The sequence below is a fragment of the Mobula hypostoma genome, chromosome 13 (genome assembly GCF_963921235.1).
Source record: "Mobula hypostoma chromosome 13, sMobHyp1.1, whole genome shotgun sequence".
NCBI classification, from domain to species: Eukaryota; Metazoa; Chordata; class Chondrichthyes; order Myliobatiformes; family Myliobatidae; genus Mobula; species Mobula hypostoma.
This window is the reverse complement of record NC_086109.1, coordinates 38,575,125-38,594,067: the sequence shown is the minus strand read 5'-3', so window position 1 is coordinate 38,594,067 and position 18,943 is coordinate 38,575,125. Positions and strand designations below refer to the sequence as shown.

The 18,943-nt window shown below is 39.8% G+C and overlaps 1 protein-coding gene across 1 annotated transcript in view; it reads right to left on the bottom strand.

The window, feature by feature from the left end:
- Positions 1 to 920: 920 nt before the first annotated feature.
- The window catches only part of LOC134355544 (plakophilin-1), a 57,778-nt gene continuing 39,755 nt past the window's right edge, over positions 921 to 18,943 (bottom strand). Inside the window, exons 10-14 of the mRNA XM_063065558.1 lie at positions 18,454 to 18,607; positions 13,616 to 13,799; positions 8,292 to 8,376; positions 6,076 to 6,195; positions 921 to 2,576 (exon numbers count right to left, since the gene is read on the bottom strand). Of these exons, the coding sequence (XP_062921628.1) occupies positions 6,097 to 6,195; positions 8,292 to 8,376; positions 13,616 to 13,799; positions 18,454 to 18,607 (522 nt within the window). The 3' untranslated portion in view covers positions 921 to 2,576; positions 6,076 to 6,096. The remainder of the gene's footprint in view (positions 2,577 to 6,075; positions 6,196 to 8,291; positions 8,377 to 13,615; positions 13,800 to 18,453; positions 18,608 to 18,943) is intronic.

Genomic DNA, 18,943 nt, shown 5'->3' with positions numbered 1-18,943 from the left:
CTTAAGTATTTAGTGTCATCAACCATAAATAATTTTCTGTGCTATGCATCTCTTCCCAGTTCATCTGGTCTCATCTGAATGCCATTGAGATTGGCATTGCTACCAACCCTATAGTAGTAACTTCTTGTATTGTATCAGGTTATGCAATCTTGCCATCTTAAAACATGCTAATACAAAGCTTGATATTTTATGTAGGGGTTTAAGAGTGATGGCTGGGTGGAGATGCATCTCCACCAAAGGAGGTACAAGGCACTTCTTCCCTCTGCTAGCCAGCAGGTCACCCTTGGGCAAGGGGTAGCATCTGCTTAGTTCCCCCCGATCAGGGTCACCTGAACCCACGGAGCACGTGGTGGATAGACATATGAGCAGCTGGTGCATATCACAATTCCTAGTTATGTGACTACTGACACCAGGCAAACAATCTCTGATTAAAGATTGGGGTTACCCACCTTGTGAAGACACTACCCAGAAGGCAGCAATGGCAAACCACTTCTGGTGAAAAATCTGCCAAGGACAATCATTGTAATTTACCATGATTGCCCACATCATACAGTATGGCACATAATGATAATGATGAAGAGGGCTAATTTAATAGTTTTCAAATAATTCATGGAATATTGCATTTGCAATGGGGTTGCTTCATAGTAGGTGATCACATTTTTTCCCTAATCAATTGAAGGATGGATACAGTTTTTGTCTAGTTTCATAATGATGAATGGCGTGTCATTGTAAAAGAAACACCAGAGCCAGCAAACAGATTGTCATACACAATAGGCTCTGAACTGCCAGAAGGACATATTTCACACAAAGTACAGGTGTACTAACTGCTAGTTATAGTATAGAGAAGCTGGGTACCAACTGAAAGGCCAATTAGATGTAATATTAATCAGTAACAAAAGAACCACAAAGCCATAATTTTGATTTATGTATTGTACAAGTAGTTTACATTTGTGGAAAATCTTTCAGGATGCTAAAGTCAAATTTCACAGCTGACACAGCTACAGAAATTGTTAGCAAGCCCAAATTTATTAACACAAGAGTATAGTGAAAATTCCCAAAGTCAAGCAAAAAGCATTAAACATGTATGAACTTTCTACACATACATTTTCCATAACTATAAAAAGTTAGCTCAGAAACCTTTTAACATTTTTGAAGTAAATACTGAATTATTTATCATGAACCTAGTGGAGAGAGGTATAACATTTATAAAATGTTTTCAATCACGTCTTTCAAAGTTTTGCTGCAAGTGAACTTTTAATTTTAATAAAGAGTTAAAAATTAATCAAATCAAATATATGCCAGAAGAATACATTGATTTTTTTTTAAAAGAGCAGAGTAATTTGTTATAAAACGTTATTTGAAATGTGTCTCGGTTCAAATTCTTTCAACTAGGATGCAATCTATTGCAGTTTTAGCGAAAGTATGCAGTAACATTCAATGTTTGAACGAGTGTATATTGAAGGTAGCTGGATCATGCAAACATTTATGCAACTGAGAAAATGGGAAGACATTTAATTAGAGCTACAGTTAGACATTCTTTTCACTCAAGAACTCTGAATACACAACATAAACTGGTATTCTTGACACTCAAGTTGCTTTAGAATTGTCACTTAAAATAATCTTATTAAGACAAGGCAAGCAAGCCAAGCCAAGATTCAATGACTTCAAAAGTAAATCATCCCATATCTGCATAGTTACTTCTGTTTATCCTTGCTCAAGCACTTGTAAAGTAGTCATGTTACTTCCCCCCCACCACCATTTTTCTTTAAACACCATCCAGCCAATTGAGTGAATCAATCCCATAAATATAAAATGCTATGAAACTAAAGGCAGATATACAAACTTATATTCCTCATATTGTTTTATCATGGCAATTAAAAAAGATACTTCTCCTGATCATGCATATCACATAGTGTGACTGACATGTCTACAAACTAAGTTTATAGATTAAACACAGGAAAACAAACCAGCAAAAAAAAAGCGCTTTATCATTTTATAGGTTAAAATTACATTGTCATTGTAAGCCTTGGATCAATTTGGGAGTACCTTTCCTATCTTTGTCAACTATTTCATCTCTCTGGCATTTTTAAGGACTATTCCAAGAAGCAGTTGACAAATTGATGTCTGTTAAAATTATATAAGACAGCTGAAGCCAGCTGGAACATACCCAAGTACAAAACTTAATTTACTTAAAAAAAAAGGTTTTTTTTGGTTGTAACAATGATCAAAATATCAAATTTATTTACAAAAATCTTAAAGTCACTAATATTGACATCCAAAATACCCCACAGCAAACTTAAAGCATTAGCAAACTTGCAAAAATCCAAAAATTTGGATGAAGAGATACTCTGAAGAACATTTTTCAATGAGATATACCTCTCAAGCTTATAAAGTATAGAACTTTTAACTTGCAATAGAATTCTAGAAAGTAAAACAAATGTTAAAAAAATATTACTTTTAAATTTCACTCTCCCCACCATAAACCCACTAGATTTTCTTATTTTTTCCCAGTGTTCAGTCCATGCAACAGGAGTCTGTTGAAGAGAAATTTACTCGTCATAGATTTTCAAATCCACCTAGGAAATAAAATGTAATTTTAGTTGCAGTGAATTGATTTTCTGGGATCTTAATAAAGTTAACAATATATGAATTATGAATATTTGTCAGAACAGTTTACAACTAAATATACTTGAAATTTTGAAATGCAACTTTTCTACTGCAGAGATATCTAGACATTAAGCTGTTAGAAAATTCATCTCACAATATTCCACAGTATAAAAACTAAACTTGTTGCCACCAGAAATGCTAAAAGGGGAAGGACATATACTATGCCTGCAAAGAAAGAAAGAAAACTATCATTGGTGGAAAGATTTGAGGTGGTGTTTTAAGGCATACAAGATTGACAATGAGGAGAGGCAGAGAGGTTACTGAGCGAGATCCCAGATTTAATGAAAGGGATGCAGAAATCCTGATAGGTGAGAAACTTTGCAGGAAGAAGCACCTTATTTATCAGCAAGATCAGGTGGTCTGCCACAGCCAGAGTTAGAAGCACCATGCAGAGGCTGCTTTGACAAGACTCCTCCAGGACAAAAAAATCTCTATAGCATACAGCAATACCACAAGTAGTTTTGTATCTTACAAGCCATTATGTACAACAGCATCTGACTGTTCTGGGCCTGTCCTTGAAGGGACTCATTGTGAACATGGACAGTGTGTTTCTATTAGTATGAATCTTGGATCTGAGGGCACAGCCTCAGAATAAAGGGTTGACCCTTTAGAACTGAGATGGGGAGGAGTTTCTTCAGCTAGGGGATGACATCTGTGGAATTTGTTGTGACACAGGGCAGCGAAGGCTGCTTTTGGGTGTATTTAAGGCAGAGGTTAATAGGTTCTTGATGTGTAACAGGGTTAAAGGTTGTGGGAGAATAAAATTGGTAGAGAATTTAAAAATAAATCTGTCATGATTAAATGGCAGAGCAAACTCAATGCTCAATTCTGCTCCTTTTTCTTATGGTCTACACAAGATATGATATAGTTCACAAATATTGCTTCTCCATCCACACTCATCTCCCTCATCATCCTTATCCCATGATATGCACAGGTCAAAAATTGGTCAGGTGGCTCAAAAGACACCATGGCATCTGATTTCTAGGTTCAGGAGTTTCATAACATTTATTGAATCACTCAATGTAGGAAGATCTTTAAATGTTGAGAGGGAGGCCGCATCTTACAATACAAGGCCCAGAATAGGTTGAAAGTAAGCATCAGGGTTCAATGAATATAATACAAGAGATACAGTTATCTAAAAATGATACATTGTGAAGGGACAGCTTTATGGAAAATGTGAGGCCCATTCATATTTGCTTCAAACAACAGGAATTCTGCAGATGCTGGAAATTCAAGCAACATACATCAAAGTTACTGGTGAACGCAGCAGGCCAAGCAGCATCTATAGGAAGAGGTGCAGTCGACGTTTCAGGCCGAGACCCTTCGTCAGGACTAACTGAAGGAAGAGTGAGTAAGGGATTTGAAAGCTGGAGGGGGAGGGGGAGATGCAAAATGATAGGAGAAGACAGGAGGGGGAGGGATGGAGCCGAGAGCTGGACAGGTGATAGGCAAAAGGGGATACGAGAGTATCATGGGACAGGAGGTCCAGGAAGAAAGACAAGGGGGGGGGTGACCCAGAGGATGGGCAAGAGGTATATTCAGAGGGACAGAGGGAGAAAAAGGAGAGTGAGAGAAAGAATGTGTGCATAAAAATGAGTAACAGATGGGGTACGAGGGGGAGGTGGGGCCTTAGCGGAAGTTAGAGAAGTCGATGTTCATGCCATCAGGTTGGAGGCTACCCAGACGGAATATAGGGTGTTGTTCCTCCAACCTGAGTGTAGCTTCATCTTTACAGCAGAGGAGGCCGTGGATAGACATGTCAGAATGGGAATGGGATGTGGAATTAAAATGGGTGGCCACCGGGAGATCCTGCTTTCTCTGGCGGACAGAGCGTAGATGTTCAGCAAAGCGGTCTCCCAGTCTGCGTCGGGTCTCACCAATATATAAAAGGCCACATCGGGAGCACCGGACGCAGTATATCACCCCAGCCGACTCACAGGTGAAATGATGCCTCACCTGGAAGGACTGTTTGGGGCCCTGAATGGTGGTAAGGGAGGAAGTGTAAGGGCATGTGTAGCACTTGTTCTGCTTACACGGATAAGTGCCAGGAGGGAGATCAGTGGGGAGGGATGGGGGGGGACAAATGGACAAGGGAGTTGTGTAGGGAGCGATCCCTGCGGAATGCAGGGGGGGGGGGAGGGAAAGATGTGCTTAGTGGTGGGATCTCGTTGGAGGTGGCGGAAGTTACGGAGAATATGTTGGACCCGGAGGCTGGTGGGGTGGTAGGTGAGGACCAGGGGAACCCTATTCCTAGTGGGGTGGTGGGAGGATGGAGTGAGAGCAGATGTACGTGAAATGGGGGAGATGCGTTTAAGAGCAGAGTTGATAGTGGAGGAAGGGAAGCCCCTTTCTTTAAAAAAGGAAGACATCTCCCCCGTCCTAGAATGAAAAGCCTCATCCTGAGAGCATATTTGCTTCAGTCCATTTTGGCTAGTCAATAGTCAAGTAAAATCTGCTTCGGGTATTAATTGGAATTGGCTCAGATAGTTCGATGATAGACTGTGTCAATGCAGTGCAAGTACGGGTTCTGATCCAGTGTAGGGTGATATCCAAGTGGTCTCAAGCTTCCCAAAGCAGCAAAAAGTGGGATGACCAATGCAGACAGAATGGTTACTAGATCAGATTCATACCGGAAAGCAATGGGATGGCAATTGGATTAGATGCTTTTAAAATAAAAGTTAAAATATTTAAACTCATCTAAATGGATCTAAATTAATAGCAAAACTGTTTGATTGCCAGAAATGTGAATTTATCATGGGCACTAGCCTCAGCAGTATCTAGGAGATCTTCAAGGAGCAATGCCCCAAAAAGGCCATGTCTACCATTAAGGACCCCCACCACCCAGGACTTGCCCTCTTCCCATTGTTACTATCAGGATGGAGATACAGAAGCCTGAAGGTGCATACTCAGTGATTCAGAAATAGCTTCTTCACCTCTGCCATCTGATTTCTGAATGGACATTGAACCTATGAACACTACCTCACTACTTTTTTTTTTAAATATTTATTCTTTTTGCACCAAAAAAACTGACCTCAAACCTCTGCTGCCTTGCAGCTATACACATCCAGGGGGGAAGGCTTCAGGAGTAAACCCCGAGGGAAAGATCCGGAGCTGGAGTCCCTAAGGCAGTCCTACATTGAGTTCAATGCTGACGGGCAACTCCTGTGATGCTGCTGTATGTCTCTGCCATTCCTTTGGGTTTATCGGATGTGTGGAGAGGGGGAGCTTGCTACATGAGCAACGGCTTGCTCTCCATATCGTACTGTCCAGGCTGCTTATCTGGTCAGCTGGGATGCAATATCTGTCGTCACTTACCGTAATTCAGTTTTTTGCTGTTATCATAGTTGCACCAAAGCAAAATTACAATTCAAAGCCAAAGACAACATAAGGAAATATTTCATCCATTACCTTTTGAGCACTTTTATTATTTCAGAACTTTTTGCTCATGAATCCTAAAGCATTCTGTTGTGCTACTTTGATTGCAGACGATGTCAAATCATTTACAAAGTTCTTCTTTGAAAATCCTTCCTGTTAAAAAAATATGTAAATGCAAGCTTATTCACAATAACAGATGCTCCAACACTGTTGTTCAATTCAATGGCTTTTTGCTGTATCTGGACATAAACCACATCAAAAATGGAAGCTGAGTAGGTCATAAAATGTTACTGGCCAGCTCCATCAGTCAGTGTGATCATGGCTGACAATCCATTTCAGTACTCTCTTCCCAGTTTCTTCTACTTTCCCTAATCTCTTCAGTTTTAAAAAAATACACCTTTTGACTACAATTACTTGTTTGGCCTGCACTATGTTCCACAGCTTTACCACCCTCCGGCAAAAAATTTTTTTCCTGATCTCATTTACAAATCCTGAGATTATGACTCCTGTTCTGGACTCTCCAGTGACTGGGAAAATCCTCTAGGTATCTAGTCCTGACAGGACAATTTAGGTATACATACACATTATACCAGCCTACCCACCATCAAGGACGTATATACAGAAAGGCACGGAAAAGGGGAAGTAACATCATGGAGGACTGTTCGTTCCACTCTCATCAGGGTAGGGACTGTGGAGCATCCATGCCAGCACTACCAGACTCAAAAATCAGTTACTTTCCCCAACTAGTAAGACCGATTGTCACCTCCACCCACTAACTCTTGCCACTTCTTTATTATTTCCCATCAGTCACCTTTAGTGCAGCCTAGCGTCAAATTACGAGCATACAACATATGTATACAAGCTATGTATTTATGGTGTGGGTTTTTATTATTTTTGTAGTATTCTTTGTAATTTGTGGGGTTTTTCTGAGCTGCATTGGATACAAGGTAACAATTATTTCATTCTCCTTACACTTGTGTGCAGGAAATTACGTTAAACAATCTTGCACTTTGCATCTGAACCATCAGTGCCAAAGGCAGTTATGATCCTCAAACACCAGATTTTGAATTTAAAAGAATTTTGGTTTGCTGCTCTCAAAGTATCAATTTTTTTTGTAAATACATTCTCAAGGTATAATCTGAGCTGCATTAAGCATTCAAACTCAGGTCATTAGTGCTAATATTTAAAAACTTAGGTAGTTGGGTGCGAAAGGGGAGGCTACTATGAGTGGTTCACCTTCTGAATTCCCAAAAGGTCTCTAATAGCCATAAGACACAATGCAAAAGTGTAATCGATTACTCCCTTAGCTTGGAAAGATGCAACTTCAAGAAACTTAAGCAACATCCAGCCTGCAGCAGTGCACCTCACCAACATCTTATCCACCATCTTAAGGCTTCCACTCTTTCAGTAGCAATGTCATACAGCTGCAGATTGATACAGTTTTTAATAGGATGGTGAGAGCAAGAGAGCACTCAGCATCTTACATCTGACCCATCATTCAATGGGATCAGGGATGATCCAATTCTCAGGATGCTTCTGTCCTGGATCTCTTGATATCCACAAGTGATCTATCGTGTGGATTGTCAGAGGCTTTTTCCCCAGGGCTGAAATGGCTGCCACAAGACTCAAAGGGCACAGGTTTAAGGTGCTTGGGAGTAGGTACAGAGGAGATGTCAGGGGTAAGTAGCTGCTGTTGTGTTTTTTTTACACGCAGAGAGTGGTGAGTGCGTGGAATGGGCTGCCGGCGACGGTGGTGGAGGCGGATACCATAGAGTCTCTTAAGAAACTTTTAGATAGGTAAATGGAGCTTAGAAAAATAGAGGGCTATGGGTAAACCTAGCAATTTCTAAGGTAGGAACATGTTTGGCACAACTTTGTGGGCCGAAGGGCCTGTATTGTGCTGTAGGTTTTCTATGTTTCTAACTCCAGCACTCATTCTTACAAAAATTAGAACTTTTAAAATGTGAAGATCACAAGATGACAGATTCAAGAACAAAAGCCAGTAATGCATATTAAGTGCAATAAAAACCCATGATAAATACTAGGGACGTCAACATAGCATGCATCTCTTTAGGAAAAATTTAAAATAAGACAATGGGGTTTGGCATCCTCTGAAAATGAAAGACCAGCCATATGCATACACAGCTATTGTGTGTGGACGGATGCACCATGACCAGGTATTCAAAGCAAATTCATACATATGTAAATATTATCAGTAATAAATTTAATCCTGTCAAATGACTGTATACCTTCTTGAAGAAACTCTGCAGATCTTTCTGCATCCACATTTCATACAGGAAAAGGCAGGCAGCTTTCCCAGCTGAGGGATGTGTGCTATAGAAATGAACGGAAAATAAGTCAATATACTGTGTAACTTGTATACTGATAGCTCTGATCAAAGATGCTGTCTGTACTTGACTGCATTCTACAGGGCATGGTTGAGTAATTACTGTACAGTAACATTCACAATATTTCTAAATCCAATTAAACTACTTTAATTGAACCATCCGATCTTTGTGGTGTGTGCATTTATGAACCAGAAATAAGTAGTCCTTGCCTATTGAAATGGAAGGAGGGGGAAAATCAGCAGGACACACCGGGTCAGTTCAATAGCTTGTTTATCATAGAATTGGTGCATCAAGAGCAGAATAAAGCAGTTGGTATTAAGCTGATAATACAGGCAAAATCGTGTAACAACTCGATTACTTTCCGGGCAATCCTTCACCTTGTTGTTAGGCACAGGATTCCCTGTTCCAGGTGGCAGGAGCAGTTACATCCAGGCTTTCAGTCAATGACAAAGTACATGTAACATGGATTACATTGGAAGTGCATTTTACTTCTTGTGCCATTTTTCCAGTATTATTCAATAGTTTCTTGTCCGCTGCATTTAAATTCAGACTGATGCATGCCTGGGAATTTCCTCAGTGTCAGAATTTCCTAGTTACTCTACAGGCAAAGGTGTACCCATATGTTAGTGAAAATAATATACAATCAGTGGCCACTTTATTAGGTACACCTGTAAACCTGCCCGTTAATACAATGCAAATATCTAATCAACCAATCATGTGGCACCAACTCAATACATTTAAAAATCATGCGGATACAGTCAAGAGCTTCATTTCTTCTTCAGATAAAACATCAGAACGAGGAAGAGATGTGATCTAAGTGACTTTAACCGTGAAATGACTGTTAATACCAGACAGGGTGGCTTGAGTATCTCAGAAAATGATCTCCTGGGATTTTCACACACAACAGTTTCAGGGTTTTTCAGAGAATGGTAGAAAAACAAGAACAACATACAGAGAGTGGCAATTACGTGGCGAAAGCACCTTGTTAATGACAGACGTCAGCAGAGGATGGCCAAACTGGTTCAAACTGACAGGATGGTAACAGTAACTTAAATAACCACACATTACAATAATGGTGTACAAGAGAGCATCACTAAACACGGAACACATCAAACCTTACAGTGGATGGGCTACAGCAGCAGAACATACCGAAATATACTCAGTGGCCACTTTATTAGGTACCTTCTATACCTAATAAAATGGCCACTGAGTGTAAACATTTCCCCCAAGGTTTTCACAGAATCTATCCTGAAGATACGATAATCAATTGGCAAGTGAAACAAGTGTCACACCTGCCCCTACACCTCCTCACTCACTACCATCAGGGCCACAAACAGTCTTTTCAGGTGAGGCAACACTTTACCCGCAAGTCTGTTGGGGTTATCTACTGTATCTGGTGGTCCTGGTGTGGCCTCCTGTAGACCAGTGAGACCCGATGTAGATTGGGAGACTGCTTTGCATAGCACCAACGATCCATCCCTCAGAAAAAGTGGGATCTCCTAGTACCCAGTAGCCACCTATTTCAATTCTACTTCCCAATCCACATGCAAGTCCATGGCCTCCTCTACTGTCGTGATAAGGCCACACTCAGGTTGAAGGAGCAACACCTTATATTTTGTCCGGGTAGCCTCCAACTTAATGACATGATCATCAATTTCTCAAACTTCTAGAAATCTGCCTCTCTCTTCACCATTCATATTCCTGTTTCCCTCTCTCACCTTAACTCCTTACCTGCCTACCACCTACCTCTGGTGCTCCTCCCTTTCTTTCGTAGTCTTCTAGCCTCACCGATCAGATTCCACCCCCCGCCCCACCTTCAAGCCCTTCATCTCTTTCACTAATCAACCTCCCAGCTCTTTACTTCACCTCTCCCCCACTCCCAGCTTTATCTATCACCTACCACCTTGTACTTCTTCCTCCACTCCCCCCACCTTCTTACTCAGACTTCTCTTTCTTTCCAGTCCTGATGAAGGGTCTTGGCCCGAAATGTCGACAGTTTACTCTTTTCCTGCTGCCTGACCTGATGAGTTCGTCCAGCATTGTGTGTGTGTGTTGCTTTGGTTTTCCAACATCTGCAGATTTTCTCATGTTTGTTATGAATTGACCATACTTCTACAAATAAACTGTCAAGGAAGCTCTTCCAAACTGTGAGAGCTGTTAAAACTGGTAAATAGTGGATTTTCCATCCCGAGATGTTTTTCAGTTGTACTACAACGCTGAGCTCTCTATCACATCATTAGAGTACTAGACATTTTATCAGTGGAGATCTGGGGAAAGAGTGAGAGATGGGTAGCCAAGAGCTTTCGAAATGGCTTCATCTTAATCTAGTTACCAACTGCTCCCTTTGTACTGATGTATATTCATTGCCAATACCATTGTACATTGCAGGTACAATCAGCTTATCAATAATTACATGTCAGAATATCTGTCGCTACATCAGCACAAAGGAAGTAGCTCACACAACTCAGATTTCACATCACCATTTCCACATCAATTTCACATCACAATTTGCACATCAATTTCCAAACTTAAATGTCAACATCATGCCCCAATCTATTCGTGCATGTCTATAAAACTGATTCCAATGATTTTTCGTTTGCCTCCACCAGTACTGGACAAACTGAAAAATTGCCTGAGGTGATAAAGATAACCCCAAACAACCAGTGAAACATGCTTCACTAATGAAATAGAAAAGTCATAGGTCCTTATCTTGAAAAGGATTTTGTAGATGCTGGACGAATACTATCAAGCCAGGGGTGCGTGGACTCTAGGAGGGGAAGCCCAGCTGTAGACAGAGCCTTCCATAGAGTAACCCTCAAGTAATAACAACTGGTACCACATATCAGTGTTAATTCATAAATTGATACATCCTTGCTACAAATACCTTCAGAAGCAACCAGTGACCCTCTGCACCTTACTGTCTAAACAAGTGTACCACATTGTGATCCATGAGCAGAATATATACTTTTTTAAATGGACTTGGGCATTCCTTTTTATTTGCCTTCACTAGTAAATGTGTAAAAAAAAAATGAAGCTTTTCATGCCATGGTGCCCATGATTTGGTATCATGTAATGTTTGATGTAACTAGTAGAGTGGATAGGGGAGAACCAGTGGATGTGGTATATTTGGATTTTCAAAAGGCTTTTGACAAGGTCCCACACAGGAGATTAGTGTGCAAACTTAAAGCACACGGTATTGGGGGTAAGGTATTGATGTGGATAGAGAATTGGTTAGCAGACAGGAAGCAAAGAGTGGGAATAAACGGGATCTTTTCAGAATGGCAGGCGGTGATTAGTGGGGTACCACAAGGCTCAGTGCTGGGACTCCAGTTGTTTGCAATATATATTAATGACTTAGATGAGGGAATTAAATGCAGCATCTCCAAGTCTGCGGATGACACGAAGCTGGGCGGCAGTGGTAGCTGTGAGGAGGATGCTAAGAGGATGCAGGGTGACTTGGATAGGTTGGGTGAGTGGGCAAATTCATGGCAGATGCAATTTAATGTGGATAAATGTGAAGTTATCCACTTTGGTGGCAAAAATAGGAAAACAGATAATTATCTGAATGCTGGCCGATTAGGAAAAGGGGAGGTGCAACGAGACCTGGGTGTCATTATACACCAGTCATTGAAAGTGGGCATGCAGGTACAGCAGGCAGTGAAAAAGGCAAATGGTATGCTAGTATTTATAGCGAGAGGATTCGAGTACAGGAGCAGGGAGGTACTACTGCAGTTGTACAAGGCCTTGGTGAGACCACACCTGGAGTATTGTGTGCAGTCTTGGTCCCCTAATCTGAGGAAAGACATCCTTGCCATAGAGGGAGTACAAAGAAGGTTCACCAGATTGATTCCTGGGATGGCAGGACTTTCATATGAAGAAAGACTGGATGAATTAGGCTTGTACTCGTTGGAATTTAGAAGATTGAGGGGGGATCTGATTGAAACGTATAAAATCCTAAAGGGATTGGACAGGCTAGATGCAGGAAGATTGTTCCCGATGTTGGGGAAGTCCAGAACAAGGGGTCACAGTTTGAGGATAGAGGGGAAGCCTTTTAGGACTGAGATTAAGAAAAACTTCTTCACACAGAGAGTGGTGAATCTGTGGAATTCTCTGCCACAGGAAACAGTTGAGGCCAGTTCATTGACTATATTTAAGAGGGAGTTAGATATGGCCCTTGCGGCTACGGGGATCAGGGAGTATGGAGGGAAGGCTGGTGCAGGGTTCTGAGTTGGATGATCAGCCATGATCATAATAAATGGCGGTGCAGGCTCGAAGGGCCGAATGGCCTACTCCTGCACCTATTTTCTATGTTTCTATGTTTACTTTTCTAAGTCCAGGTATATTTATCAGTGTATCTTGCATCAGGACTGTCTATCAGTTAGCAATCAAAAATGTTTAACTGATGGCACGATTAAGATATTGTCTGGATTGCTTACCCTGTTTACAAAATACGCAAGGCTGGTATAGTGGGGCATACAGAGGCAGGTAAGTGGAAAGAAAATCATTGAAGCAAGATGAATTAATTTCAGTTTTGTAAAACTTAAAAATTTCAAACACAATAACAGAAAATGCTGCAAATATCAGGTCAGGCATCATCTGCAGGAAGTGAAACAGAGTTAGCATTTCAGGTTATCCATTTCCAACATTTTCTGATTTTATTTTAAATTTCCAGCATCTACATTTCCTTTATTTTTAAAATATGAATAAATACTAAAAAAAAACGTGTTGCTTTGGATTTCCAGCATCTGGAGATTTTCTCTTGTTTGTGAACAAATTAGGTGATTTCAGTTACTATTTGTAAATAATCAGAAATCTTGCTTCAGTGTCAGAATATCCAGCAAGATCCATCAGGAAAGAGGTTCAAGAAAACAAACAGGATAAAAAAAAATTAAATAAAAGAGCAGGATTATGGAGAAGATACAAGAATTATTAGAGATAACTTCTGGTTCAGCGTGGCAGATGTTGGATTCTAAATTTATTTGACAATTTAGTAAAATAGCATTATGTAAACTTTTATTTTGCCCAACTTCAATAGCCAAACTTAAAATGTTATTGTAGATACCTGTGCATGAATATTTGTTATTTTATATTTCAGATCCTTTACTATTTTAGGTAAGACATTATATTTAGAAACTATTAATAGGCAACGAAACAATGAAAAGTTTAAACAGCAATTTTAAAAGGTTAAACAGTAAAATCTCTGAAAAATACTGAAAGAAATGTACCTGGATCTGCTTAGACCCATCAGATTTTTCAACACAGAACCCTGCAGCACTGTTTTTGCCAAGCTGGTGTTATTAGGAATCAGATTTCGCATAATGTTACAGGCAGAAGCGATGGTGTCATCTGAAGCTGTACTATTGTGTCCACTAGGGAGAAGCCGTGCTAACCCTGGTAACATCTGAGAAGCTAAGAAAAGTTTTAAAACTTAAGTATCTTATTTTACTTTTTAGGACTATACATATATTAAACTCAGTTAATATTTTTCTAACACAAATTTATAATATTCTGCTACGTTCTTAAAAATATCACCCAAGGTTTACATCCAAGTGCATTTCCTATAGACGTACTGAGTGGCTAGTCTAGTAAAATTTCATTGTTTTAAAAATTACAATAAAAATGCATCCATCTTCTTCTCTGCCAGCAATATTGAAGAAGCTTGAATTTGTTAATTGTTAACGAGTTGCATTCAATGAAGTTCTGGTGAAAGATCATTGCAATAAAAGATTAAATCATTATCTCTCTGCAGATACCAATTGACATGTTAAGTCTTGTATTATGCACTGAAAACATAAGAGGTCAAGCAAGCATTTATTAAATTTTATCTAGGGATCCTAGTCCTTAGCACACTTGGAGTTTTACTTCCTTCCAGTATGTGGAGGTTCAAATCTTGAAGATCTTGAACATCTTCCATGTTATTTGCAGTCTTAAGGACCTTCTGAAAATCAAGATCTTCCATTCACTGATTTAGCTACAAACTTTTTCACATCTGACTATGTTAGTGCAAACCTTTATTTCTGCTCCTGTGGGTCCTTTCCTTTCTTTCATATTTGTCCCTTCTTATGGTACATTTCTAAAGTCAATTGCATCATATTCTTCAATATTATACTCTATATTCTGAATGTGCATTTCTAATTAATCAGTTTTATTTTGTTATATGACGTGACTTCATTCATTTTGATTATAACCTTATGCATATTTTTTGTTGTCAATTTATAGGTTTGGTAAAATTAACATCCTTAAATTTGCATCAATTGAGTTTCATTCTAATTATCAATACCTCCTGTTTGTAATCAGTCATTTTCTCCAACTCTCAGGATCATCACAATAATAATCTAAGCATACAGATCAATACAAACACTGAACAACTGATGAATTAAATTGCATCAAATCATAACCAACTATTCACAATGAGACCCAACTGAAATTATTTACATATTGAAGACCAATAACAATATTGAAATCATATTTCATAATTACATTGAACGGAGGTGATTTGCCCATCGACTCTACCAGGGAAACCCTGCATTTATTATCCTGTCTTTTCTCTCACATGCTATTAATTCCCACTTCTCCTACCAACCACTTACACTAGGGGCAAATTATAATGGTCAATCAACTTACCAACCAGCAAATCTTTAGCACGTGGGAGGAAACCATGGATGGCAAACCCACAGAGCCACAGGAACATACAAATGCCTCCCTGAGTCAGCATCAAACTCTGGTATGTAGAACTAGGAGTCAGCAATGCTAACTACAGCACCACTGAGTCACCCTCATAGTAACTTGTTACTTCCCTTTCTCTGAGGAAGCAGTCAAGGTAAATGTTACTTGCGCCACATGCAAATTGGCACAAAGTTAATAAGGTCAGAGAGCTAAATGTGTGGGAAAAGTGGGCTTGAATTTGTGGGGTATCAACACCAGTATTGGGGAAGGATGGAGATATCCTATGGGATGGGCTCCACCTGAACCATGCTGTGACTATGACCCTGGTAAATCACATAATGAAGTCTATGGACAAGTCTTCAAAAAACCAAATGGCAAGGGACTGGAACAGCTTGGAAGAGTATGGTTAAATTAAAGGGAAACAGATGCAAAAGAATTACTGAAGTCTCCAGGAAAAAGACTAAGAGTAGAAGTTGAGAAAGGGATAAGAATTTAGTATCAGGCAACAGAGACAAAATTGAAATGAAGAGTGGCAAGTACTGGACTGATAGTGTTATATTTGAATGCGTGCAGTATATAAAATAAGGCGTATTATCTCATAGCTCAGGTATCATTTTGTGGGCACCACTGAGGTGTGGTTGAATGAAAATCACAGCTGGGAGCTTATTATCCAATGAAACTCATCATATTGAAAGGGCAGGCAGGTGGACAGAGGGAGCGGGGCTGCTTTGTTGGTGAAAACAACTCAAAACCTGAGAAAGAAGTAAACACAGGGTCAAAATATGTAGAACCCCTTGTGGGTAGGAGTTAAGCAACTGCAAAGGTAAAAAGGCCTTGACAGGAGTTATATACAGGCTTCTAAACATTAGCCAGGATGTAGAATACAAATGACAACAGGAGATAGAAAAGGTATGTTTTAAAAAAAAGAACAATGTTGCAATGGTCTTGGAGGATCCAAGTTGGTGAAGAATCCCAAGGGAAAGAATTTGTAGAATGCCTTCAAGATGTTGTTGTTGGTTTGTTTTTTTTTTAAAAAAAAAAGAACAGCCTGTGGTAGAGGCCACTAGGCTATTCAAGATTGGGGATTGTGTAATGAATCAGATTTGATTAGGGAGCTTAAGGTAAAGAAACCCGGGATTGTGTAATGAATCAGATTTGATTAGGGAGCTTAAGGTAAAGAAACCCTTAGGAGTGAGTGATCGTAATATGATAGTATTCACCCTGCAGTTTGAGCGGGAGCAGCTAAGTTTGATTATTTTGGTATTACAGTGTAGTAAAAGGGAAATACAGAGGCATGAGAGAGAAGATGACCAAAGGTGTAAGAAACGGGATATGAGCAGAGATCACAGTAGAATAACGGTGGTTGGAGTTTTTGCGAGTAATTTAGAAGATACAGAATTGGTTCATCCCAAAACAGAAACATTATAAAGGAAGGATGATGATTCCCTTTATAACCATGGCACAAAAGGGAAGTCAAAGACAGCATTAAAGGAAAAGAGGGCATGCAATTATAGTAAAAATGAGTGAGAAGCTTTTAATAACCAACAGAAGGCAACTAAAAAGTCAGGAAGAAAAAAAGATTAAATATGAAGATAAGCTAGCCAATAATATAAAAGAGGACACCAAAAGTTTCTTTTCCAGATATATTAAAAGGCAGGTAAGAGTGGACATTGGACTTCTCCAAAGTAATGCTAGAGAGATAGTGACGGGGGACAAAAGAATAGCAGATGAACTGAATTAAGTATTTTGCATTATTCTTCATTGTGGAAGACACCAGCAGCTTGCCAGAAATTCAAGAGCGTCAGGACAGAAGTGAGTGTAGCTGCTTTTTGTAAGCAGAAGGTGCTTGTGAAACAAAGATCTGAAGGTAGATAAGTCACCTGGACCAAATGGACCACACTCCAGGCTTCTGAAGGTGGTAACTGAAGATATTGTGGAGGCTTTTCTAGTGATTTTCAGGAATCACTGGGTTCTAGAATAGTTCCAGAGGACTGGAAAAAAAGAATCACAAATGCCATTCTAGTCTTTAAGGAGGAAGGGATACAAAAGAGAGTTAATTATATGTCAGTCAGCCTGACCTCAGTGTTGGCAGCATATTATGAATCTATCGCTAAGAATAAGGTTTTGGGGGTACTTGAGGGCGCAAGATAATATAGGCCAAAGTCAGCTTGGTTTTCCTAATGGGAAATCTTGCCTGATACAGCTGTTGGAATTACTTCCGAAAATAAAAGGTTGGATAGACAAAGGAGAGTCAGAGGATGTTGTTTACTTGTATTTTCAGAGGGCCTTTGACAAAGTGCTGCACATGAGGATACTACAAATGACAAGAGCCCAGGGTTTTACAGGAAAGCTACCAGCATGGGCAGAAAATTTGCTGACTGGCAGAAGGCAAAGACTGGGAATAAAGGGGGCCTTCTGTGGTTGTCTGCCAGTGATTAGTGGCATTCTGTAGGAGTCCATGTTGGATCCATTACTTTTCATGTTATATGTTAATGATATGGATGATGGAATTGAGGGTTTTGTGACCGAGTTTACAGAGATACAAGACTAAGAGGATGGACAGATAGTGTTGATGAAGCACTGAATCTGCAGTGATCGAGTCTGCAACAAATGGGGAGCAATCTCAGAAATTGTAGGTTCATAGGGACCTGGGGGTTCTAGTGTAGGAATGCAAGGCAAATGCAATGTTAGCATTCGATTTTGAGAGGACTAGAATACAAAAGAATGGATGTAATGCTGAGGCTTAGTAAAGCATTGGTCAGACTGCATTTGAAGCATTGTGAGCAGTATCTAAGGAATAAGTCCATTATCAAAGGATGTGCTGGCATTGCAGAGGGTCCAGAGAGGGTTTATGAGAATGACCCTGGGAATTAAAGGGTTAATGTATGAGGAGCATTTGATGGCTCTAGGCCTGTACTCACTAGAGAACTGAGGGGGATTCCCATTGAAGTTCACTGGGTATCGAAATGTCTAATAGAATGGACATGGAGAGAATGTTTCCAACAGCGGGTGAGTATGAGGCCAGAAGGCACAGCCTCAGAATACAAAGATGTCCCTTTAGAACAGAGATGAGGAGGAATTTCATTAGCTAAGGGAGATGAACCCGTGTAATTCACTGCCACAATGAAGACAAGTCACTGGGTACATTTAAAGTGGATGGTGACAGGTTCTTGAATAGTAAAGATACCCAAGGTGACAGGAAGAATGCAGGAGAATGGGATTAGAGGGAAAATAAATCAGTAATGATTGAAAAGCAGACTAGACCTGTTGGGGTGAAGAGCCCAACTCTGTTCCTACAGTACATCTTATGGTCACTTGAGGGAGATCATTACCACAGTTTTAGTTGAATATACAACCAACTGCCTTGTTTGAGAGAAAGTTTAAGCACCTGCCTTACCCAATTGTGGCTGGAGATTACTGTGCCGTGACAGATTATTCAGCAATAAAACTGCTGTCTTCTGTACATTTGCATTACCAGATTGGAGAAGCTTTGCCACCCATGGACTTGCCTTCTCTCTGTCCACTAGTGCCGAACTCATCAGATAGGACGACTGCAGAAAAGCAAAGGAAATATTTTCATAATTCTGCAAACAGGCTGAGTCTAGCATACTAGCCTAATGTTCACTTTTGCTGAGGTGAAAATTACTAAATTAAAAATCCTTCTTTGTTTTACATGAATAAGAAAGCTTTTTTGTTTGCAGTCAGTGATTTTGCTAGTTCTAACTTGCCTCAGTTTACACCGGATTATTGTTATTTTAGGAAGAACACACAGATCACGCTGGATTTAGTTTCTGGTATATTATAATGGATCAATTGACGATGCCACACCTTTTACACAGTATATTAAACAACCATGTCTTACTAGCCATGCTTTTGAAATTTAGATT